Source organism: Falco naumanni, chromosome 10, assembly GCF_017639655.2.
Source record: "Falco naumanni isolate bFalNau1 chromosome 10, bFalNau1.pat, whole genome shotgun sequence".
NCBI lineage: Eukaryota > Metazoa > Chordata > Aves > Falconiformes > Falconidae > Falco > Falco naumanni.
The window spans coordinates 5,325,527-5,350,694 of NC_054063.1; the positions used below are offsets into that span (position 1 = coordinate 5,325,527).

The 25,168-nt window shown below is 37.8% G+C and overlaps 1 protein-coding gene across 1 annotated transcript in view; it reads right to left on the bottom strand.

Moving 5' to 3' along the window:
- The window catches only part of OTOG (otogelin), a 102,115-nt gene that overhangs the window by 11,383 nt on the left and 65,564 nt on the right, over positions 1 to 25,168 (bottom strand). Inside the window, exons 34-49 of the mRNA XM_040609419.1 lie at positions 20,892 to 21,009; positions 20,106 to 20,185; positions 15,892 to 19,721; positions 15,112 to 15,280; positions 13,978 to 14,114; positions 12,608 to 12,697; positions 12,044 to 12,227; positions 10,345 to 10,565; positions 9,315 to 9,453; positions 7,031 to 7,225; positions 5,938 to 6,150; positions 5,086 to 5,190; positions 4,608 to 4,718; positions 3,300 to 3,401; positions 2,742 to 2,840; positions 885 to 925 (exon numbers count right to left, since the gene is read on the bottom strand). Of these exons, the coding sequence (XP_040465353.1) occupies positions 885 to 925; positions 2,742 to 2,840; positions 3,300 to 3,401; positions 4,608 to 4,718; positions 5,086 to 5,190; positions 5,938 to 6,150; positions 7,031 to 7,225; positions 9,315 to 9,453; positions 10,345 to 10,565; positions 12,044 to 12,227; positions 12,608 to 12,697; positions 13,978 to 14,114; positions 15,112 to 15,280; positions 15,892 to 19,721; positions 20,106 to 20,185; positions 20,892 to 21,009 (5,834 nt within the window). The remainder of the gene's footprint in view (positions 1 to 884; positions 926 to 2,741; positions 2,841 to 3,299; positions 3,402 to 4,607; positions 4,719 to 5,085; positions 5,191 to 5,937; positions 6,151 to 7,030; positions 7,226 to 9,314; positions 9,454 to 10,344; positions 10,566 to 12,043; positions 12,228 to 12,607; positions 12,698 to 13,977; positions 14,115 to 15,111; positions 15,281 to 15,891; positions 19,722 to 20,105; positions 20,186 to 20,891; positions 21,010 to 25,168) is intronic.

Here is a 25,168-nt window from a genome sequence, read left to right on the forward strand (position 1 = left end):
AAGGCAGGCCAATAATGAAATGCAATGCCTTGCCTTTGTACAGAAACCTCCACGCAGTGTGGAGTCCATTCTTTCATGGAATAACTTAATAGATATAAATAGTATTACAATAGCACAAGTGTACTTTTAAATTTTGCCTTATATTGTCTATATGTATGGATATTAAGATTTTTCTCCCAGTTTCTAGTAAATTCTGATTCCTTATGCCCAAATACCTTCATCTATGAAATGAAAGTACTAACAACTACCTCGCAAAGCATTTTGAATTTCCTCTATTAAAAATGAGTACTATTTCCAGTTCCTTCCTAGGATTCCAAATTATAATTTTTTTATAATCCCACAGGAGTATTATTTTCTGGATAAAACAATGACAAGCAAGATCAAAGCATACCAAGTACTAACAGAGAACCTAACCCAGAAATGCTGATAAACATTTTTGTAATGCAGAACAAGTCACAATGAAATACAGTTTAAAAGTTCTGTTTAGTCAGCAGTCTGAGTGCATGATATATGTTAATATATTCACTATAAAAAATAATATTAACAAAACAACGATGCTTTAAAGCATTTAGTTCTGAAACTTTAAAAAATAAATTTTATCCTCAGATGCATGAAAGCAGTTTCATGCTACAAATATTTCAGAGCATGATACAGTCATAAAAACCTCCAGAAATATAAATGTTGTGCAGCCATTTTATTCTGTGAGTTATTTAAACTTAACTGGCTTCTTAAAAATGGATAGATCTTCTTGTAAAACAATTTAAAAAAAAAGAAAATGACATGGCATTTCATATTTCACCAATAAAACTATTAGTAAGATACTGATAAATAGATTTGTTAATAAATTAATAAAAGAATACTGACAAAGAAAATGAATTTCATACCAGTTCGCACTGAGGTTTGGGGATTGTTTCACACGCACATTCTAAAACAAAATACAATAACAGAAACAATAGTTTAGAAAGTTATATGCCATTTGCTTAAAACAGACCATCAAGTTCCAGATTTACAAGTCATCACTGAAGAACTTCTGCTGGTTTTTGAAATGTACCCATCTGGGGGGTCCAGAATTATGTTTCATTTCTATTCCATCCTGAAAACTAATACCAGCTTCTATGACCACCTTTACTTATCACAACAATTTACAGCTTTGTATCAACTGCAGTCCACCTGAACACGTTAAAAAAAAAAAAAAAAAAGCAGATGATTATTCAAGATGCTAGCCTCCTTGCAGTGATGACAATTATTATAATCAATATAAAGTATCAGAGAATGGTTTTTAAGATGTCAGAAAGAGATGTATGATATATGGCAAATTCCTGACCTGTGAACATAACCTTTTTTTTTTTTTTAAAGCCATAAATAATTTACTAACTGTAGTGGGTTGACCCTGTCTGGATGCCAGGTGCCCACCAAAGCTGCTCTATCACTCTTCTCAGCTGAACAATGGAGAGAAAATGTAACACAAGGCTCGTGAGTCAAGATAAGGGCAGGGAGATCACTCACCCATTACCCTCATAGGCTAAACAGACTCGACTTGGGAAAATTAGTTTAATTTATTACCAATCAAATCAGAGTAGGATAACCAAATCTTCAACATGCATTTCTCCCCCCCCCTGCTCCCTTCTTCCCAGGCTGGGCTCAGCTCTGTTCCTAATTTTCTCTACTCCATCCCCGCCAGCAGCACAGGGAGACAGGGAATGGGGGTTATAGTCAGTCCATCACACGCTCTCTCTGCAGCGTCTTCCTCTGCAGGGACAGTTCTCCACGAACTTATCCAATGTGAGTCCTTCCCACAGGCTGAGGTTCTTCACAAACTGCTCCACTGTGGGTCCCTCCCATAGGGTGCAGCCCCTCAGGCACAGCCCACTCCAGCGTGGGTCCCCACAGGGTCCCCAGCCCTGCCTGCAGCCCTGCCCCAGCCCTGGCTCTTCTCCCCACAAGGCCCTGCTGGGAGCTGCTCCAGCACAGGCTGCCCACGGGGTCACAAACTCCTTTGGGCATCCCCCTGCCCTAGTGTGGGGTCCTCCACGGGCTTCGGGTGGGGATCTGCTCCACTGTGAACATCCATGGGCCGAGGGGGACAGCCTGCCTTGCCATGGGCTTCCCCACAGGCTGCCAGCGAACCTTTCCTCCAGAGTCTGGAGCTCCTCCTGCCTCCTGCACTGTCCTGGAGGGCTGCAGGGATGTTGCTTTCACATAGTCTCACTCCTCTCTTCAGTTGCAGTTGCCCAACTGCAGAGCACTTTTCCCCCTTATGAAATATGCTGCCCCAGAGGTGCTACCACCATCACTGGTGGGGTTGGAGTGAGTCCCATCTTGAAGCCAGCTGGCATTGGCTCCATCAGACATCAGGGAAGCTTCTAGCAGCTTCTCACAGAAGCCACTCCTGTAGCTGCCCCCTCCCCCCCCCCACCAAAAAAAACCCCACAAACAACAAAACAACAACAAACCTTGCTATACAAACTCAATACACTAACTCTTACAAAATTTTCAAGATGATAGGTCACTCAGTTTGGACAGGCAAATTCTACAGTATGCTATCACTCTTATGAAGCAAAACCCCCCAAAACAGACAGATAAAAGAATTTCTGTGCCATGAGATGACTTTTTGATATAATTTGTTCATGAGCAGATCACAATGGTGTAACTGGCTGAAACCAGACTTTAACACAAAAGGCCAAAGCTGTTGTCAGTGTCTTATTGTCTAAGGCAACTAAAATGAAAATCAGTCATTTTACCACATATCCGAAAGGGACAGCACTTCTCCGGGCTCCATACCTCCACCAAAGACATGCCTAGCATACATTTGAATTCAGGACAACGATATATCTCACAAACTAAAATTAAAGAAAAGAAAGACCAATAAATACAAGGTTGTCACATTTTGACAAAGGGAAATAAGAATCAAGATATAGTAAACTACTTATTTATAATAAATATATTTAGAAAACATCTTATTTAAAAAGACTAATAATCAAAATTTAGTCACTATCCATCAGGTAATAGTAGCATGGAACATGACTACTCTAAGCAAATATTTAAAACAGTTTTAAATCTCCAGAACTTGGGGCCTGAAATTACTCATTTGTCTCCATGATACAGATATTCAGATAACGCTTTAGGCACATGAAGTTTTAAAAGTAAAGATTATTTGTTCAGAACTACAGATGATAACTTGCTTGTAAGCACAAGTGCAGCTATATCTCTGATCCACCATTTTTTGGCACTGAACTTCCACACTACAAAATTTGATATGTTCTCTATTACTTAAAATACCAAAATCAAGTCAAACTTACTACACTGGTATGTAGGGCAACACCTTTCTGTAGTGTTGCCATCCACAACAAGAACTTCTCCTTCTTGACATTTGGGTATTTGATCAGAGCAAGCCCCGCATGCTGGAGAAAACAATTATTTAGATCTAAAACACAGGAAGAAATTTTACTGCTGCCTAAGAAACATGCTGATACATTTGTCAGATGCATATGAAAGAGAACAGAGATGTTCTGCACTCATTCTTTATAGTCCTTATACAAAAGGCTAATTCTCAGTGCAGCTTGCCTTTTCTTGTCCCCCTGATATAAAGAATGAATATATTGTGTACAGATCACAACAAACAGGATATTCTCTCCCTTTCTCTTATGAAAAATTTCGCTAAATTTTCTCTCCTGCCAAGTCACCCTGTTGTTTTCAGGAATGCTCCTCTGCCCAAATTACAGGATCTTTGATCCCCCATAAAGGGCATCTCCTGTGATCCCAGTGGTATCCTCCCACCTGAACACATATGAAAACTACAATAGGTACTCTTCAATGTTTACAGTGCAAAGACTCATTTCAAAAAAGAGACAGAAGGATGCTGTGGGGACAGCAAGAAGAGTCAAACACAGCACGTCACTATCACATGATCCAAGTGATCCCCTGATTACTGTAAATAAAGAAGTGTAATTCAAATTTCCTATTAGCACTCAAATTTTTGCACATGGAAGCTAATCAAGACAACTACAGCCTTTGGTTCATAGATATCTATGTGCAAAAATAGAGTAGATTCAATTGGACCTCATTATCATGTTATTTTTATACAGAAAACACTTGTATGGTGAACATTGGAACTCCTATACTGATGCCAAAGTGCAATTTTTTTAGTGAATTAAGTCATTAAGGCCAAACCCCAAAAGAACTGAACAAATTTGCATAATACTCTCATATGGAATATCTACCATCGAATAAGATGGGTCATAGCTGATATGATGGCACATAGGGAGCAAGAGCATACATAACTGCAGCCTTCTTTCAGATAAAATATTCATGCAGCTAGTCCATACACTGTACATGGACAGTCTCTCAAAGCCCCTCAACTCCCTCATCCATAGACTCTGCCACCACTCCTCTACACGACCCAAGAACACTACTCAGTTGCCCAAAGCTGTTTGGTGAGTCTTAGTGGTGGTTGTAATTTCTTTTGTTTTGTAAATTTAATGCCCATTTTTTTTAACCACTTTCAAGCTTTGCTATATTGGGAGAGCTAAAGGAAGTACAAGAAGCCTTAATTGGCAAGATAATAGACATCATTGCATATGCAAAAATAACCAGCCAGGATACTGTACCACATATATAGGAAATGCAGCAGGTACTCTCCACCCGAGCAGCAATTAGCGTTTGATCATCTCGACAGCTTGGCATCTGCTCCATTGGTTCACATTTTGCTGGATCACATTCTGAAAAAAGTACAACAGATGTATTTCTTTATATGATGTGCAGCATTCCTCCTTTGTTATGTTATATCCTTAAGAAATGGCAGTGCAGAGCAGAGAAATACTATGATGCTTCAGAAAAACTTTTACTTGGTATTGCAAGAGAGCAGAGACATTCTTGCCTAACTGTTAAACACAAATCTCCATCACTCTGTCTGCTCACACTGAGGCACAGACCAACCCTGAGCTTTCAGATGAAACATAATTTTGTAAATGGCCATACTAACAAGGGTGTCTACACTAACTTCCTTTTTGCTTCTAAGATGATCTATTTACTTTACAAAATGTCTTTTACAGGGTAAGCATTTTTACCTTTTCAAAAGAAACCTACCACAAACATAGCTGGGACAACAGGATTCTTCACTGTAGTAAGTGACCAGTTTTTCCAAGCCATTACACTCAGGGATTAGGGGTTCACAGAGGCTCCGATTACAAACTGTTACATAAAGGGAAAGAAAAAAAACCCTTCTAAGCTATGTTATGCATTTATAAGTTGAATAGAGCAGTGGTAAGCAGTATTTGCAGTTTGATACATCAAATGTCCAAATAGCAACATGCATATGAAAACCACAACAAACTAGCAAAAAACACCTGAGGCAATATTCAGAAGTGTTTGGCATTTGCAACACTCCCCATGGAGGCAAAATTAAAGTAGAGCTGAGTCCTTGTAACAATTAAAAAGAAATACAAAAAAATCCTGTGGAAAGTTCACTGGGTTATCAATGAAAACTACTTGCAAATTATTTTTGAAGTTGGACTTTCTAAGCTAAATAAGGATTTTTTTAAAAAAAAGCTTTTATATCCTTTTTTTACTGCTCACTTTGTAAATTAGATAAACATCTGAACTTTTTTCTCATAATTAGTTAAATAATTTATTTGTATTTGGAAATTAACAATAAATCATTAGCCTGTACAGCTGAAAAACACAATTCACATCCAAATAAACACAGTTCTATTTCAGTCCTTACAACTTTTGTCTCCTCCCTCTACCTCTCCCCCAAAACCTACTAGATATTAAGCCAAATAGTACAAAGTTTCCAGTTTTCTACATAATCTGTAAATTCAAAGCAAAGTTATTTCCATTCACTTCAAAAATAAGGTGTGTAACAGGAAAAAAAAACACAGAGAAAAGTTATCTGCATATTCCAGGGGGCAGCATACGTAATCGTTACGGAATACTTACTACAGATCTTCTGGGGACAACATGTCTGATCACCAGGAACAAGCAAGGCCACTTCTGCAAATCGCTGACAGTCTAAATTGTGGATATCTGAACAGTTGTACTCCACTGGAATAATGGTCTCACTGTCAACACATGTTTGCATACAGCATCCACTCAAAGAAGTTTTCCAGATCTCACCTACTGCATGAGGTACTCCTGAGCTGTCTGTACAAGCTAGATCAAGACAACAGAAAAGGGAAGTAATTCCTTTTTACTTCAAATTTTGACCATTATTTTCTTCCATAGTGGGTGTGGAACTACAAAGTATAAAAATCCCAGAGTTTTAAAGGCATCACTTATTCCCATCACTCCACAAAAAACTGAAAAAGGCAGTCTGAGACTGAGTTTCTGTGGAAAGCAAAACACGCAATACCCTCCGGAGGATCAGGGCCTCCACTTTGTTTTGTGTCTCCACTGCAAAGCTAGTCCACTTAAAATCCCAATCCAACCCTTTGTTTATAAAGCAGTGATATGAAAAGTTGTTACTTTTGTATTTCATACATGGCAAAACTATTATTAATTTATACTGCTTTTTGAAATCAGCTTTATAATAAACTGTGTCTTTAAGTTTTGTGTTGTTAGTAGTAAGTACTGGTCCACAATTTGGTGTGCTCAGGCAGAACTGTAATGAAAATAAATATCAATGCTGTCAGAAAGAACGTAGGATATATATATGTATTATTGAAAATGTGTAAGTAACTGGCTGCATACCTTTTGAATGCCATTTAGTATCAATAGGTTGGACCCTTGGCAAAGGGCTAGGTGGAAAGGAGGCCAACAGTAACATACTTGGAATGCTAGAATGCTTAAACATAAGCAAAAGCTTCCATTTTGAAGAGCATCCTCCAGCTGGAGGTGGTGAGCAAGATTGTATGCCACAAGGACATTTCCTGCTAGCTCACCTGTACAGTTAACGTTTACTGCATATTTAACAGTCCTCGACCAAATGACATACAGAACCCACACGTCATCAGGCCAGAACTCAACTTATTACTAATGAAGTATCTGACCATCAACTTGCAGGTAATAAAGAAGAAATCATATCCAAATATACCACATTTCTCTTCAGGAATGCAGACAGCAGTGTGAGCTCGGTGAAGGATGGTCCCTCCAGCACAGATACAGCCTTCTGTCAACACCGAGCAGGAGTCTGAGTCCAGAGAAGCAACTGCATTATTCTGACAGCTATGTGGAACCTCACAGGCAGCTATACAAGCCTGATAGGAGAAGTTTTCAGAGCAGGGGAAGGCTAGGAAGGAAATAAACAAATCACTCATTCTGAAGTTGTAATCACATGAGGCAGTACCTAAGAGAAGACAGTATTTTTCCTGTGCCTGCCAATTCAGTAGCATCTACCAACCTAAAACACTGATACAGACCGGTTAGTTACATTCTATATGACAAATTCAAACCAAGGGAAGTTGCAAGAACTTTTATTTCTCCTCTTCTTGTAGTAACATTTTTATCAGGCTTCAGTTTGCATTTTGGCAGTAGAGATATCAAAGCATCCAACAGCGTTGACACAAAGGAATTTAACCTTCCAAGAACATTTGCAAATACTACACAGACTAATATTATAGCATTCTGAATCATTCTGTATACTTTGCAGTGGCTGAAGATACTGCAGTAGTTACTAAAGGACAAAGCTTTGTTAATTATAAAAATACATATGGAAAAGCAAATTCAGCATTGTTTTACATGGAATAACAAAGAACGAGATTAATTTGTTGCTATATTTAATAGGTAGCCACATTAATTTAACTCAAAGAACAGAGCTAAATTTAACATTCTTTGTGCTACTGATGTAAATTCATTGGCACTTTATAAGTCTATGCAGGAACAGACAAAAAAGCATCTAATTTTAATTTAAATTTTGCAGTTGAAAACTTAACATGATCTTTCATTGGTTTAAAACAGTGATTAAAACTGCATAAATATGGCAAACTGAGAATGAATAGAAATGCTAACAGTGTGGTTGTGTGAACTACCAAAATATATGATCCTCATCATGTAATGGTACCTAAATCATACAGCAGCACCATCTGGAATCACAGTAATGAGACGGAGTCCAATTCACAAAGGGACTGTGCTCAAAAACAAAGAGGGTTCCAGTTTAGAGTTAAGATTAATTGGGAGAGGAGGCTGATTTTATTCAGCTCCTCACTACTAAAAATGGCCACAATGCCCCACAGGAAATACCTATGAGAGCCCTGTAAATAGAGAATGTCAGGCTTTTAAAAATCAGCCTCCAGCATGGCAACACTTGGTGACCCACAAGGTTCAGGTGCGACTTTGTGTCTTTCCCAGCTAGGCACGAGCCGCCAGAGGTCACTGCGGTGTAAGAGTGATGTGTCCCTTTGTGATGGCTGGCATACCTAACTGCAGTTACAGATATATTTTGTAAGACCTTTGTTTAAACAGTTATTTGCTACTGAAGTCCATATAAACTCAAGAATAAAATAAAAAAATAATTGACTGTTTTTAAACGTTAGGGTCCATGACTATTATTTGCAAGGCATTACAACATACCTGCATGAAGCCTGTACACATGTACCAACCTTAAATCTTTTAAAAAAGACATCCTTAGGATTTCTGTGTACAATGAGTTCTACTATATTTGGGTATCACACTTCATTAGTATGGCTTTCCCTTGTCAAGCACTGAAACCTCAGGCCTCCCTACGTTATTACTGAATAGGACTTTTCCTAGGTGATCACTGACAGCATAAAGAGATGCTGCAATCCAAATTTTCTATTTACTGACAACTACAGATGCCATTTGGCCTTATATTTCAGCATGTTGCTATGGGACATGTTTTCTGCCAGGACACTCTGGCTTTCAGGTTTTACTCCTTACTTTCCATCTAATCTCAAAGGTGTTTAATTTCTCTAATCCTCTCTCCAAAGACAGTTTTCTGCAGCTGCATCAACAGGTGCCGCCAATTCAAAGTACTACAGAACTTTCTTTCTGTGGCTTCCTCCTTTCCACAGGCAATTCTGTTCTGTTTTGGTTTTATCAGTGTGAAGTGGCTCAGAGAAATGAACACTACATTGCAAGTGAGAAGATTTGACTTCTACAGTTCATTATAAACCAGAGGCAGGCTTCTGAGCAAGGTTGCTTAACTTCCCTTTTCCATCTGTAAAATTGCTATAATGATCCTGATTTCTTTTGCATGCTGCTTAGAATTGTATAAAAAAAAAAAATATTATCTCAACAATGACTTCCAGAGTACACGAGGAGTCAAGGAGCACTGGTATTTTCAACTTACAGTAACTCTTATATTGGGCAAATTTTGTCTCTGTGAACATTAGAGGTACACATATATGCAGAATACTTACGGCAGTAATCTGAGCTCCTCCATTCTATACAAATATTAAATTTGTTGCACATTGCCACATAGGCAGCTAACGAAACGCATGGATTTCGAATGTATTCAGTGTCTCGAACCCATATATCACAGAACAGCTCAGGTGGAACCTAACAAAGAAAAAAACAAAAAAATATTACAGCTTTATAGAGACCTTGCTAGGTAGGAAAAAGATTGACATTTTTAAATATCAGCTAGAAACAGTGAAGCCAAATGGTCTTGGTTCACAGTAAAGCAAAGAGACCACCAGCCTTCACCAGTGTACAAAGAGAATCTACTACTATTTAAAAGTAAGGCTTCCTGAATGTTCACATCCTTATAGTCCTTGCTTTCACCTCTTATAAGTGCCAAGGCAAGAGGTAATATAGGTTTTCCAATAGAAGACATAATTACTTATTGTTCCTTGTTCTTCCTTACCTCTGTATTTTTGCCTATTCTTGGCCTCCTCTTCATGAAACTCAACAATATACAAAAGGTGAAATGGTAAATGTACTCATATGATCACAAATAAATACTTAATTTGCACACTGTGAGTTTGCTGTTTGCTTTAAGCAGTCTGTTCCACCTCCTCATCTTTCTAAGGTGGAACTCCCTGTCTCTAGAGCTTTTTAGAATGCAAGCTCTTAGATTACCTATTGCAATTTGGAACCTGTTAAATTACTGAACACTTAAGGATTAATTAAATACTAAAACTATTTTATTTTACTTTGCTCTACATCATATTGATACAACTGAATTAGCTGGGACTGGTTTGTTAATTCGATGGTATTGTCAAAACTAACAGAGATTGAATTCTGAAAGTATTAGTTGCTTATTGCAACACTCCTATCAAGCTGCCACACTCTTCAGTTACTTTTACCTTGCAACTGTAGATACAAAAAGTATCTCATTCCATAGATGTGGTTACATGTAGTTTCACATTAATGAAATTGTCAAGTATACAAAATCATGTCAGAACTGCATCTCTTTTAAAATGTAAGCTTCTGAAATAGTTAACATACGTAAGGATGACAGCTGCTGAAGGTCTGGTTCAACACCATTCTTAAGCACTCTGAGCAGTCCATAACTGAGCAATTAGTTTCCTGATGCCTGTCTTCTCCAACATACTTTAACGTGTCTGGCACTTGCCAGCTGTCTATAAAAGTCGATGGAGCACTGCTCTTGCTTAAAACTGTCCTGTTGGGTAGCATCAGGTCATTTTCCAAGCTTCTATCACAAACCCCTGTGTATGACCAGAAGAAAAAAGCAGGTTAACACCACTTGGTTCATTCTGTAGTACGTTTGAAGCGGCACATTTGAACAAGTAAATAGCTTTTAAAAAACTTATACAGTGTGATCGTATCACAACTTACAACAGATGTAGAAAGTATTTGGGAGGATCAAAATACAAAAAAATTCAGACAAATTAAACAAAGCAAAAGTAACGTGCATCTATGAATGGAAATCTATTGCATATCAAAGAGCTGTTCAGAGTGCCCAGCTATGGCACACAAACTTCATTCAGTTGCACAAGCACTAAACAAAAATGTATTTTTAAAAAGGTTACAAAGCACCTCCATATAGCAATAACTGAAAACTGTAAATGTGATCAGAAAAGGGAAATCCCATAAAATGCCAAGATACTTATCTGTTACTGTACTGCAGAAATACTATACTATCCTACTTATGCCCCTGAACAGTCTTAAGCACCTATTGGCTTAAGAGCTACCTTAAAAGTGCAGCTTTTAGCACTTCCATGTATACTTATACTACCCCTTAGCAGGGGAAAAAAAAACCACCCAAACCCCACAACTTTTCTGTATTTGATTCTCAGAAGGCAGCAACACATTTTGTTTCTGTTTAAGGCAGCTGGCAATACTGAAACACTTTGGAGCAAAAAAAGGTATGCAACACATGGAGAGTGACTTCAGTCAACACAGAAGATGCAAGTATTACGGTAGTCCACTCGGGAGGGTCCTTTAAGAGTTGTGAAAAAGCAGAATGATGGATCAGTCCCCCATTCTTTCCTCCTGATTACAAAGTCTGAGGATTTTATATCAGACTTCTAGAACGTTTTCTTCTGAGAGCTTCACAAACGTGCATGGCAATTCTAAATTATAAAATCATAAAATCACAGAATCATTTGGGTTGGAAAAGACATTTGACATCATCAAGTCCGACCATTAATTCAGGGCTGCCAAGTCCATCACTTAACCATGTCCCTAAGCACCACATCTACAAGTTTTTCTAAACACATCCAGGGATGGTATTCCACCTCCTGCACCAGATAACTAAGATTAGTTCTCTCAAGTTAATATCCCCTGTGAATCCTGACCTTTAGAAACTGAAAATAGCATATATTACTTCCTATCAGAGAGATATCAAACACTAAATCTGTAAATAACCTTATTTGACATTATGGACTTATGCTTGTGTTACTTATTTGGGTTTGGTTACAGCAGTCATGCCTGTGATTCAAACAGCTTACAGTTAGAAGCATCATTATGGCTAAAAAGTGATTATGTGTATAGGTATCAAGCATCATTTCAACAATTAAAAAAATAATAATAATTTCATTTTAATAGTATCTTAAGACTTTGCAATGATCTACAATAACTCTTTTGGGCCAGATCCTGCAAAAGTACTTCATATAACTAGGAAAATGTGCCTCCCTAGCAAAGCATCTGAATGCCTTTATTTCTTGCACTACACTAGACTTACCACATAATCCCAACGCTCTTGGTCCGCTGCTACTATTAAACTCAAAAATCATCACGCCTGTGTTGTGAAACCACTGAATTCTGATTTTTGTTGGGGTCTCAACTGCATACTTGAACCCTGTATCCTCCACTTTGTATCCATATTTTCTAACAGTAGGCCAAGCAAATCTTGAATTTATTGTTATCTAAAATACACACAGAAAAGAGGTTAAATGTCAGGTACCAAGCGCTATAGGTAGAAATAAGACCTGATTCTCGACAGCTTAGGAATCTGGCTTGTAGTAACTAATTTCAAAAGGTCAGGCTCACTTCTGCAAAGATAATGTAGGTACTAAAGAGACTAACAGTTTATGTGCCTTACCCTGGACTTGCCTCATTAACTGTCCTTGTACCACAGTTTGACTCTTTAAATTTACTAGCAGTTCACTAAATTACAAAGTTGGAACAATGAATGTGTCCTATTGTGTCCTACTCTAATCTTCAGTATCCACATAAGGAGGCAGTTGATTACAGAAGTAAGATGCTATCTAAAATGCAAAGAAAACCAAACTCTCAGAATACTTACTTTTCTACTTAAACGATTGATAATAATTTGATTTGATACATAGGTTAGATTCAGCATTGCCAGGCACAAAGAAGTTGAATTTGAATTACTCTGTGGAGAAAGCAAAAATACATCAACTACGGTCATGATGTGCAAAATCATGATATATTAGCTACTTATCGGTTTTAGGTACCGGGATATTAAGGATTTTGGGGGGGTATATTTTTTAGAGAGGAAAACTGATGCTGACTGCAGTTTCCAGCCTGGACTACAAAGTTCATCTAGGTAGAATTCTTGCAAAATAAACAAACAAAATATGATCTCACTGTGTTCAGCAACTCTGTTATATCATCAATTTCAATCCTGAAATTACATTAGAAATAAAGGTTTTCAGGTAAAACGAATACAGCAGACTTGCTGTTTGGACACTTAAAGTATGAACCACATATCTGAAACAGAGTGAGAACAGGACTGGGCATGACAAATCCATATGATATATGTACTGTACACAAGTAATGAATCAGAAATATATGCATACTTCTTGAGCCACCAAGGTGCTGGGTGCTGAACAAAACAGAAAGCACTGAATACAACAGGAAAGCAAATCTGGAAGTCATAAACTGATCTGCTTTTTCACATCAAACATATTGAACTTCTGGAATCAAATTCCATAAGGTACTACCTGGGACCAAACTTTGTGATGGACATTTATATGGACATCGAAATTACGTAGCTTTCACAGAAGAGCCTGGAATTTAAAGAGTTTTGTAAAGGCTCACAAGAAATTAATTCTTCATGACACAGAACCTATCTACACTACCCGTTAGGCAGGATACCCGTTAGGGTTTCTGTCTTCCCTTTCTGACACAAACATTTGCCCCTGTCAGAGACTTGGAATGCACAAGGTGCTGTAATTTATTCTGACATTTCTACAGTCTTTCATGGCTCTGAGGATTAGTGTTTCCAATGCAAATTTCTCCATAGGAACATAGATAAAAATCATGCATTGAAATACATTGGTGGTACACTGGTACACTATGGTGGTACTGATTACATGATAGCATTCACAGAAGTGACTAACGAATGTATATCCACTTAGTCTCTCACCACCTTGTCTATTTTACACTTATAATAAGATAACATGGACCTACCTCTCACCTTCCAGCTGTTTCAGAATGAGCTGTGAATATAAAGTCAGGTGATAAAAGTCCTATACAATTCATGTGTTGTAAAATGTGTAAGAAGTGTTGTAAAATGCAAGTAAAATTCATAGATGTTGCACAGAAATAAATAATTAACCACAACTATGTAGTATTACTTAGCCCCTTCTTTTAAGATATATCTTCTTAGCAGTACTGAACATCATTTGTTAGGTAATAAATATTAGTTACCGTTCTACAGTCAAGGATGTGGATAGTTATAGTTTCATCTTGAGTTTGACTAACAACATAGGATGCTTCTTTGAATAAAGCCACATAATTTCCATCGTAGGTTACAATGCTCAGATCAGAGAAAATTGTGCAACGGCCTAAGAAAAATAAAAAGAAATTAAACATTTTTTCTAATGTATCTTAGAATGTCTGTAAATATTAGAAAATATGAAGATAAACCAATCAGTTTTAGAAGATTAACTAGCTAACTAGTTTTTCATATACACAGTGCACATTTTCAGCTATATTTGATACTGTTGCATCTCTGTGAACGGAGAGCAGAGCCAAATCTTGCATATTTCAGTGGGACCTGAAAGACCTGCAGACCTCCGCAGTCAGTTATTTTCTTACAGTTCTCACCAGCAAAGGTTAGTGATTTTTTACAAACCCCAAACTAGCAAAAAACATGAATGACAGTGGATCATGCTGGATCCTTAGATCCCTTCCAGTCTTGTTCTGAAGGTGGGAGCTCACGTGGAATATTTCCTTCTTCACAGTCTTATTGCTAAAGCTCTTGTTTCAAAGGGCTTGGAGTTCTACTCTTCAATTTATTTCAGATTCTAGACCATAAGTAGAAATTTGCATTGCTTAGCTCTGCATCCTTTCTTTGCTACTATGGACTAAATTGAATTTTCTCTAAGGTTTCTATTATTCCTGCCCAATTCTAGGTAACTGGTGGGAGTAATTACAGTACAGCTATACTTTCAGAGTCCTCACACTGTTAAAAGTGCTAGTTCACAGAGTCTAGGGAATCTTCTCATACTGGAGTAGATATAAGATGAACCAAAAAATCCACTACTATATTGACTAGGTGTCCTCTGATTAGGCAAAAAACAGTATGGGTCTAAGTCAGACCTGGACACATCCACTGCAGACACCTAAAGCTGAGTAAAAGGAATATCCTACATTAAAGCAGCATTTTGATTTCATTTCCCTGGACGTAGAACTAGAATTATGAATTGCATTAGACAACAAATAATCCGTACAATATGCATCTTCTATTTCTACACCATGGTATAGAGGTGTCAGTTCTTAGCCTTTTTACACATGCATTAAATTGTTATCTAAATTCACTTCAAAAGCACACTTACTTACATGCACATTCCCACTTTGGGCAGCATTTGTCACCATTCATTTGAGTAGCAAAGCCTAAAACTCCACAGCTGGGTTGAGTTGCATTATATGGGCAGTTCTGTGACTTATTAACTTGGATCAGTTGTCCATCCAAGCAAATGTGTTTTATGCACTCGTTCTCTGTGATTGGCTAAGGCATATTTAATAAAAGACAGGTTACCGTTCTTACCAAGCAAGTATCACTACATTGCAGAGTATTTGCTCAAAAAAGGGGCTCAGATTCTTTGGTACAGAATACTTATGAATCCCTGTGATGCTGACAGAAGCTACAAGTGAAAAGCTCCTTTGAAAACCTGACCGTTCTGAGAGCAGTTTAAAACTGCTGTCCTGTTGCAAAGCGGGGAACAGCGTTACTGAATTTTTAACTTTACGTTAAAAAAAAAGCTGAGAAGGAAAAGTATGGAAGAGCACAGGTAAGAATAATAACACGGATGTCTGAAAAGGTGTACTTTAAGAAGGGCAACATGACAAAACCTGCCATTGAAAACTATGAAGCACCATATTTTGCCAAAACCCCATTCTTGTAGCATTCACAGTGGATTATAGCACTTATAAAAACCATTATGTGCAATGAAACCACCCAAAGCTTCAGATATAATTCAGAAAATAATAGAGCTCCCTGTTTGATACAGCTATTTTAAATCCTGAAGATCAAAGTATGGCTCACAATTATTTTTTTTATCAGTGTGTAGAAGTAACCAAGACACATTCAAAACCAGATAAATATTTATAGATACTCACTGTACAAGTCTGAGGAGTTGCTGTTTCTCTAGGCAGCATAAAAGCTGATGCTGTGACTCCTGACACGGCTTCAGCTGTTGCCAGTCCATCAGAAAATGTTGTAGTCAAGCCATAAAGTGGTTTGGTAGATAAAGAGGGAAATGAGGAAACTGACGGAGCTGTTGTGTCATTTGGATGGTCAGATATCATTAGCAGTGAACTCACAGGTGTTTGCATCTCAGATGGTATTTCAAGTTTTGAAGTTTGAGTAGTACTGACTGATGATGCAGCTATAGAAGAAAGAGATTTTGGTTCAGAGGATGAACCTATAGAGGACAGTACTGATACACTTACATTAGAAGGAACTGCAGTTGTGTTTGTGAAATATGGAGAGTAAAATGTCTGAGGTGTTCCTGGAGTAGCACCCTGAGTATGGACAGCTTGGACTTCTGTTGTTAATTCTGGCTTTTCAGATTTTACTGTATCAATGGGCACTGCTCCTTCTGCTTCTGAAGTAACTGAAAAAGAGGTGGGCTTCACAGAGCTTGTGATGGATTCTGCTACTACTTCTGCTTTGTCTGAAGTTGCTGATAAAATACTAACATTTTGCCCAGTACTGCTTATCAATGAAGAGGCTGAAGTTGCAGCTGATGAATGGGCCATATCTGACAATGCTGAACTTGCTAGAAACGTGGAACTGTAGGTGGTGGTTGAAAGTGTGACTTGCTTAGGCAACACCATAGTTTTCTCTGTACCACTTTTGCTTGTTGATGTGGATGGCCCACTCCTTATCGTGATGGGAATTTCAGTTGTTTCTGGTAAAGCTAATGAAGAGGTTGACTTAGATCCTGGTGAAGCCATAGTTGTTTCAAGTGTTTGTCTTGAATCAAGTGATCCAGTAAATGAGGCCTGCCATGTGAATTTTAGACCAGTAGCTGCCTTTTGTGTGGAAAATGAAGGAAATGTTTCTTTTTTAATCGTTGCTAAAGAAGAGGAAGGTGCAAACACTTCTGGTGAGGAAGGGAGAATACTTTTGCCAAAAATCAAGTCAGCTGTTGTTCTAGTTGGGACCACTGACTGCAAAAGGGTAGTCGTTCTTGATACATACGGTTGCGTGACTGAATCAGTTAAATGCAAATCTTTTTCAGTTGGTAAAATAACTTGTGCAGGACCTGCTGAGGTAGGAAATATACTTGATTGAGTGCCTTTAGGACGTGAGGTGATGAAGGGGTATGAGGAAGTCAATTCTACTGTAGCTTCAGTTGTGCTAAAGACACGTTGTGGGTGACCAGTGGATTTTGTTAAAGTTTCTGCAGGATACTGGTAGATTGGGGTAATGCTTTGGCTTGTCAGAGAAGGCTCGGAAGTCTGATAACCAAGTTCTATAGCCTTCTGAGTAGAAAAATGTGGTATAACCACGGCCTTTGTGGTCTGTACTGAAAGTTTATCTCCTGAAGATGCCTGCCAAGAGAAGGGGCCTACTGAGGATGGAGGAAAGGATGGTTGAGTTGTAGCTACTGTAAATTTTGCTGTATCTGTTATACTTTGGATTGTAGATTGCCATGTCGTAGAAACTAATTTGGTTTCTATTGGATATTTTGGTGTGGTGGTTACTTCTGGCATCATTTGTGTTAAAGAAGGTGAAGAAACCAATTTATCTGCTAGATACTGAGACGTGGAGAAAGTATAAAGAGGCTTTGTTACTGCAAGTACAACGGAAGGGGACAGCGTCGATTTTTCTTTGGCTGTCATTACTTTTTTGGTTGTTACGAGCTGACTGGGGAACTCAGAGGATGGAAAGAACGTGGCATGAGTGATATCTAAAATGGCTTTGCCTGGTGATCTGTAGTATGATACTGTTGTTGTTGGACTTGATTGTTCTGTTAAGGTGGATAAAATAGAGAAAGTCAGAGCTGGAGAGGTCTTTTCTGTTGGTAACATAGATTTTGCTATAGTTGTTCTTGGATAGAAAGAGGTCATTTCATGGGAGGTAGGCATGGGACTGAGAGCTGTCAGTGATGCTTCTTTTCCATAGGAGGGTAGTGAAGGAAGAGAAATGTTTAAAGAGATTAGAGAACTTGATAGTGAAAAAGGGAAAGCAGATGGCTTTCTCGTAGAGGTGCTAGCAATTTTTTCCACTTGTGATTTATCAGGTTGTGTTGCCAACAATGTGGTTGCAGTTGCAGTAAGGAGAGTAAGCGGAGATCCAGTGATGGATGTTCTCTGAGCTGACTCTCTTTCTGTAGACATGAAAGGAACTGTGGTGGTTTCTTTCGATGAGACAGGGGGTTTCATTGCTGATGTGGCAACACTACCTGAATACGCTGAAGTGCTGGTCTTCGCTGTACTTGAAACCAGAGCTGACTTGTAGTCGGTAGATGTTCTTCCAGAAGACAAAGTTGACTTTGCTAATTCAAAAGGGGACGTTACCTCAACAGTCAAAGGTGTCACTCTGATAGTCTCAGCCGTAACAGGGTATTTAGTGTATAATGTAGTCAGGAACTCTGTTGTGTTTAGAACTGTGTATGAGGGATATCCTGTAGTTGAAACAGTTTTAAATGTTTTTTTTAATTCACCTGAAGCTGGAGAAGCAGGAGTAGGAACAGACACTGAAGGCCTTTTTGTAGAAAAAGTAACAGATTTTTCAGTAGTAGAACTAGGATGCAGTGAATATGGAGGGAAATAGGAACTTGACATATGCTCCACATAAGATGTTGTTTTGGGAATTTCCTTTTTATGAGTTGTGAATGATAACAAAGTTTTTTCTGATGATCTCTCTTGAGTCTGCAGAGTTATTGGAATTGTCGTCCTTGGACCTAGAGTTGTGCTGAAAGGTACCTCTGCAGTACCAGTCAGGTGTTGAACCGTTTCAATAGGAGATTTTGTAATTGTCATTCCTAATGAAATAGGTGGTGTGGATGTTGGTGAAAATGTGGTCTTCACGCTTTTTTCAGTCAAAACAGTTGCTGCTTTTGTTGTTGCTGAAGATGCTGGTTTTAAGAAAGTAGTGATCACAGGAGAAAATGATGTTACTGTAACATTAGCTGCTGCGGTAAAAGACTGTCCTATGCTTATTTTTGGCCCTTCTGAAGTTCCTGTTAGGTTTACTAGTGGTGTATATGAAGGCATGCCTGTGGGTGGTGACATAGAAAACCGGGGCAGATACGCAGTAGTTTTTTGTGTTATTGATTCAAATGCACTGGGTGTAAATGTTGTAAGTTCTTCTGGTTTTACTTGTGCTTCCTTCATGGGAAGTGTTCTTGTGGCTATTTCTGATATTTCCATTATTTTAGTTTTGACTGGCATTTCTGTTCTTCTAAGTGGTGTCCCAGTAGAAATAAAAGTAGCAATTGTTTTGCCTTCTGATTCTGTGCTTGTAGTCACCGCATGTGTAGCAGTTACAGACTGAGGTTCTGTGGTCTTCAATAGTTTAGTGGAACCACTACTGATCGGTTGTACCTTTGTGGAAATTTCTGAACTGAAAGTAGATGGAAACAATGGAGAAATGTCAACAGGAGAAGACAAGCTTACTTTAGATTTTGTTGCTTTGAACATTGCTATAGTACTTCTCCCAGACGTCATTGCTGTTGACTGTGAAGAAATGCTTGATGCTAAAGTTATGGTTGAAAGTGTTGTATTAGATGTAACAGCTGAAAAATCAGTTTTCCCTGTAGCTGCAGTGAGTTGCAATCGTGAAGCAAGTGTTGTTTCCATGTCCTTTGCTTCAGTTACAGGAAATGAAGTTACCACTTCACTGATCGCTGCCAAACTTGTACTTGATGTCATGCGTGAAACTGCTAGTGTTTGAATGCTGGGTGGCAAAGGTGGACTACCATCTGCAGGCTCAATGCCTGAAATCAGACACAAATAAATAGGCTGAAATGTATGGATAATTACAGCCATGAAGCTAGGAGAGTTATAGGTTAACTCATATAACTGACCTTTTCAATTGCCTTTAAACTTCCAAAATTCACAAATTAAAAAAATAATTGATTTGCTCCACATCTAATGTTACTGAAATGCTTTATGAAGAACAACATCTATCTTAGTTGAAAATTTGTGTCAGATTTTTGGAGTGAAATTATTTTTAATAAAACGTATAATGATCTCAAGATTCATATAACTAAGATCATAGTTATACAACTTTCAGCCCCGATATTTGAAAGTTTGACTAAAGACCTAGGAAATTAATAAGCTAAGTATCATATATAACATATATAATTTTTCAAACATACAGTCTTCAAAATACACGCATCTTTGAGTGATTTCATCCAGCAACATATTCAGAGGACAGACAGGGATGCATCCTTCCACTCTAAAGAGAAAATAATTAGTATTAACTAGTTGAACAGTATATTCTGGACTGAGCATTTAATTTTAGAAAACCAGAATTTATTTATAAAGTATTTTTAAGTAGACAGTCTTGTTCTATCTAAATCTTATCACTTCAGTGTATTCCTTCAAAATGTCATTGCCATGGCTTCCATTCTCACTCAGATCGAAGCTAAAGGATTAACTCTGCAATACTCAGCCTCTGAATTGAATGGTCACAGGTTCAATAGTGAATGCTATCGCTTAAGAAATACCAAACATTTTTACAAAACAAAATCCAAAGGCCAGTTTTACCAGACTTAGCAAAAATACCTGTTGGGAGGAAAAGGCAAGGACAAATATGGCTGTTGCAACGCCATAATGAAAAAGCAGGGGCACAACTATTTGAAACAAAGTTATAATCACCTCTCTCTATTAGTATTCTGTAATGCCCCCACCCCCCCAGCTTGGAAGTTACAAATATACTAGTCATTCCAGAACCTGTCAATACTCACCCAGCAACTGAAATGTCACTTTCACGTAGCTGCCATAGCAGGTTTTGTTTCATTTCTTTTCTCCTTCGCTTACCTCCTTATACAAGAATACGGTCCTGCTATACTGAGCCTACATCTGGTCACTCACATTCTTATTGTGCTGTGTAAGTATATTACCCAAATTACATACTTTTCCATAAAACTACAGATACTTACTTTGGTACTGACTGACAGTTTTTTCCCAAAGGGTCCCTGCACGTCTTGAAACAAGGGCTTGTACAGGCATCATAATGCCATTCACATGCTGAATGGGATCGAAATTCAAATTTGACATCTGAAAAACAATAAAGATCTGTTATTCTCATGTACTTCTAGAAACACACACAGAAACGTATTACTAAGAGGCAATGCTTGAAGTTCACTGCAGCTTTAAATCTCTGTTTCTACCTGTATCCTCAACAAAAAAAAAATCAGTAATATTTTTTGAACTGCTGTGGTCTTTTAAACATAGAAAACCAGTTTAGGTTTATGCAGCGTATATTAAAGTGTGCTTGCTCTGCAGCCTGTATTACTCTTTGTAGTATAAAACATGACATTGAATTAGCCACATTTACTGTATATTACAATCACTTGAAAATAAAGCCAGACAAGTTAGATCTGTTGGTTTTAAGTTTTAAAAAATATATCAACAATGAAACTATATCTTTGGTTATTCAAACAAAATGCAAAATTAAGATTATGTTGATCAGTAAAATTATTGTTATTATAATCAAAATTAAAAGCACTAGTCCAATACTCTGATACTCTTTATAACACAATCTATCATACCGGTTGTTTATTTTGTGAGTAAAATTTCCTGTTATAGCATAAAGGTGTACATTACTTGCATGAGACAACTGAATTGTAAAAGCCAAAATAAACACCATTCCAAATACAGTAATCAGAAATATTATGTCAATTCAGGCTCTTTAAAGCAATATGTCTTAACAGTTGATTAAGATATATATATATGATAGCCACTCCAACAGAAATGCATTAAAACGTCAAAACATTCTGAATCTTTAGTTCCAACTGCTCCTATAACGAACAAAGCAACTCAGATGAGACATGTAGTCTTGCAAAACTGAACTCAGAACTTACACTTCACCAGACAAAATAGTACCAATAATGAAACACTATGGCAACTTTTAAGAAAAACACAAAACCCCCAAACCCCCACAAAAGCAAACAACACGCCCCGTCCCCTCAAACTGCCTTTATAGTATCTACTCAGTGTTTACTGAAAGACTTCAACTTCACATAATTGAAACCCAAAGTACAATTTCTGTAGAGGAAGAGTTAAACTTCAAAGTGAGATTAAATAGAAATAAGGATACACTATACTTTGAGTGCTTATTAAACTATGCAGGAAATTTACAAACTTAATGTAAAGAAGAAATAGACTGAGCATAAAATCCGAGAGAAACAAGTTTGTGGCAGTCATCACATGGGTGATATACACTTGCATGTTTAAATGCAGTATCACCCTTTCTTTTTCACTACAACCCTGCCCCATCTGCACACAGAACAGCTTCCTGAACAACGCTAGTTTAGCCCAGTGGTTCTTCCAACACCTGCGTGACTCATGCAATATATCTGGATTTTAGTACCTGAACTATGACAGCCCAGCCCAGCTCCTTCCCATAGCAGTCAGGGCAGGACAGTGACACTTCCCTTCCATTTTTATGCCTCAGAAGACCACCATCACAACATGTGGGTCCCCTCTAGACTGGTGAACCTGATCTTAGAGCTATGCTGTTCAGAGCCTGCAAAGAATAGCTGCTCTTAAACAATGTTTACATTAACGATCAGGAAGAAAATGCTTACTACTTAGTAAAAGTTTCCATTTTTTTCTCTTTTGGATTCTTTTTGCTTTTAAGTTTTGCTGGTCTTTGGCTGAGACACAGAGAGCAGCTCTTTTAAATCTTCTTGGAGACAATTTTTATGTGAAGATTTTAAGAAATTATTCTTCCTGCAATTTAGGGACATCTGCACTTACAGGTAATTATCCCTCTGCCACTATTAACATCTAATGTCTTCTTAAATACAAATAATTCTCTTAAATCAAAGGAATAAATCAAACTCAGAAAAAGAGTGTGTATGTTGCCATCTAGTGTTACCCTTTTTACACATCATTATCCAAGGAAGTAACTTGTCAATGATTTTGAAAACATGATTCTTATGACAGTAACAAATGCATTTATAAAGCTACATTCCCATACAAAAAAGCTAAGTACATGTCACTGAATTCTTCCATGACCCCTTCTAGTGAAACCAACTTAAGTTGCTTAAATCTAATAGAGGAAGGGCCTTATTTCCATACATTTTGCTGACTGATGTATAAGGTTTTGTATGCGCTGACGGGTCAAGAGTCGTAACATTTTAAAGACAAAAGAAAATTTATGACGGAAGGACAGAACATATCAGAGACCTGTTGGCACAGGCAGTCACCAGCAGTTGTAATAACCAGCAATAACAGTATATCCAAGTGGAATCTAGGAAATCTCATTCATCAGATTACCCTAGATTAAGTATGGAGACAGATCCATAACTTTTAACTCTTGCCACAAACCTCACCATTCATCGCAGAAGTTTCAAACACAATAAAGGTACAAGCTTTGCATAAGGCATACTGTAACCTAATGAAGAATGACAGGTTTTCAATTTAGCAGAACAGTGATCATGAATTAACACTTCCAAACACTGGGGTTAACATACCATCTCCCATTCGTCGAATAAACTTAGACTTTGATGAAATGATTGCCACGTTTTCCTCAAGATTTCCCACAGATAAAGTTCACAGATTTTGCTGGTATTGCATGCCTTAGTAGGAAACAAGGCAAATTTCTACATAAAGGCATAGCATTTGCCGAGTGGTTCATAAGCTCGGCTTTCAGTCAAGAACGAAGTCATGCTTGTCTGCAAATTTCATCTCTACTTTTGCAGAAAGAAGTATGGACAACAGGTGAATTCATGAACCTGGTCATAAAATTGTTTTCAAAGAAGAGCTGTAGAACCAGCGGACATTTAATTTTCCAGTCAAGGGATTTTAGGGAATGGAGTGTGCTGGGCCAGCTGTATTAGTTTTTTTAGTGTGTAAATTACATAAAAGAACAGACCAAAATACAACAACAAGGGTTGAATATATGCATAATTGGTTTCCAATATATCAAAAGTTTTCAATATGTCTCAGTAAACCCATCGGATATAGTGAAATCTGTGCTATATTATGAATTATGGGGAAATGCCTTTCCAGCAGAATGTCAGTTCAGTCATTCATCATATTTAAAGTTTTCACTATTGGCAACATCACTTCTGGAATGCCTAAGCAGCCCAAGGACCAAGCCACTATGAAAAAAAAAACAAAACAAAACTCAACAACAAAACAAAACAAATCCCAAAAAAACCCAAACCCAACCAAAAAAACTAACACAGAAAGATGCAGTTCCTGCTTAAAAAGCTTAGAGTAAATAGAGATTAGACAGAAAATGAAGGGGAGGAGAAACAGGCACAGAGTTTGGTTCTGAAGTAACATGAATTCAAAACTAAGCCAAGAGAACAATAAAGTATCTGTATACCTAGCTGAAATAATAGAATATTTTGCCTCTTTTTAGTACATCTGCATATTAACTACGACCCCAACACCCGCAATTATTAGGGTATAAGGAAAAGCAGTTACAATGCGCTTTAAAGCCATTCAAGCCTTCCTTTCCCTAAACTGAGGGAAATAGTCCTTTCACCGTGTTTTAATTCTAGACATTCACTTCCATGCCAGACCAACCTCAGCTTTATTGTTACTACAACACTCCTGTTCCCTTGACAGAAACTACCACAGCTCAGAAACTCTGGATTTCACCAGTGTCATGGCACAAATGCTTTATGCTAGCCAGGATGCTAACCAGTCATCTCCACCACGTGCTTCCCATTTTTTTAATACCTAAATTCCCCCTCCAACAACCAGTAATATGAGCTTACTGTACTCTGTGCAACAGTAGAGTTCACTCACAACAAAAGAATGATACACAGTTTACAGACAATGAGTCAAGCTTCTTATATGAGGCATGTGTTCCTCAAAAGGATTTGTCATGGCATTTGAAAATAACCATGTGTCTACTGGTGAAGTCTATCGGCATTTGTCTTTGGTTCGGTGACACAGCAAATCCTTTACAAAATGGTAATTTATGCCCCGGGTGACAGTCGCTCCAGTTGACATGCCAACTTAGTCCCCAGTTCTTTTACCTAACAAGATCTGAGCATACCAACATGCTACAGTACTGCAGAAAGCCTTTGTATGAACGCAGGTATACATGTTACCAAAGACAATATAATAAAAGATATTCCCCAGCTTCATTGATTCTCGCTTGCTTGGACATCAGAGAAGCATTTTCTTCCCTTTAACTTAGGATTTTCATTTTCATGGCTTTCAGAAAAAAAAAAAACCCTGTCATAATAAG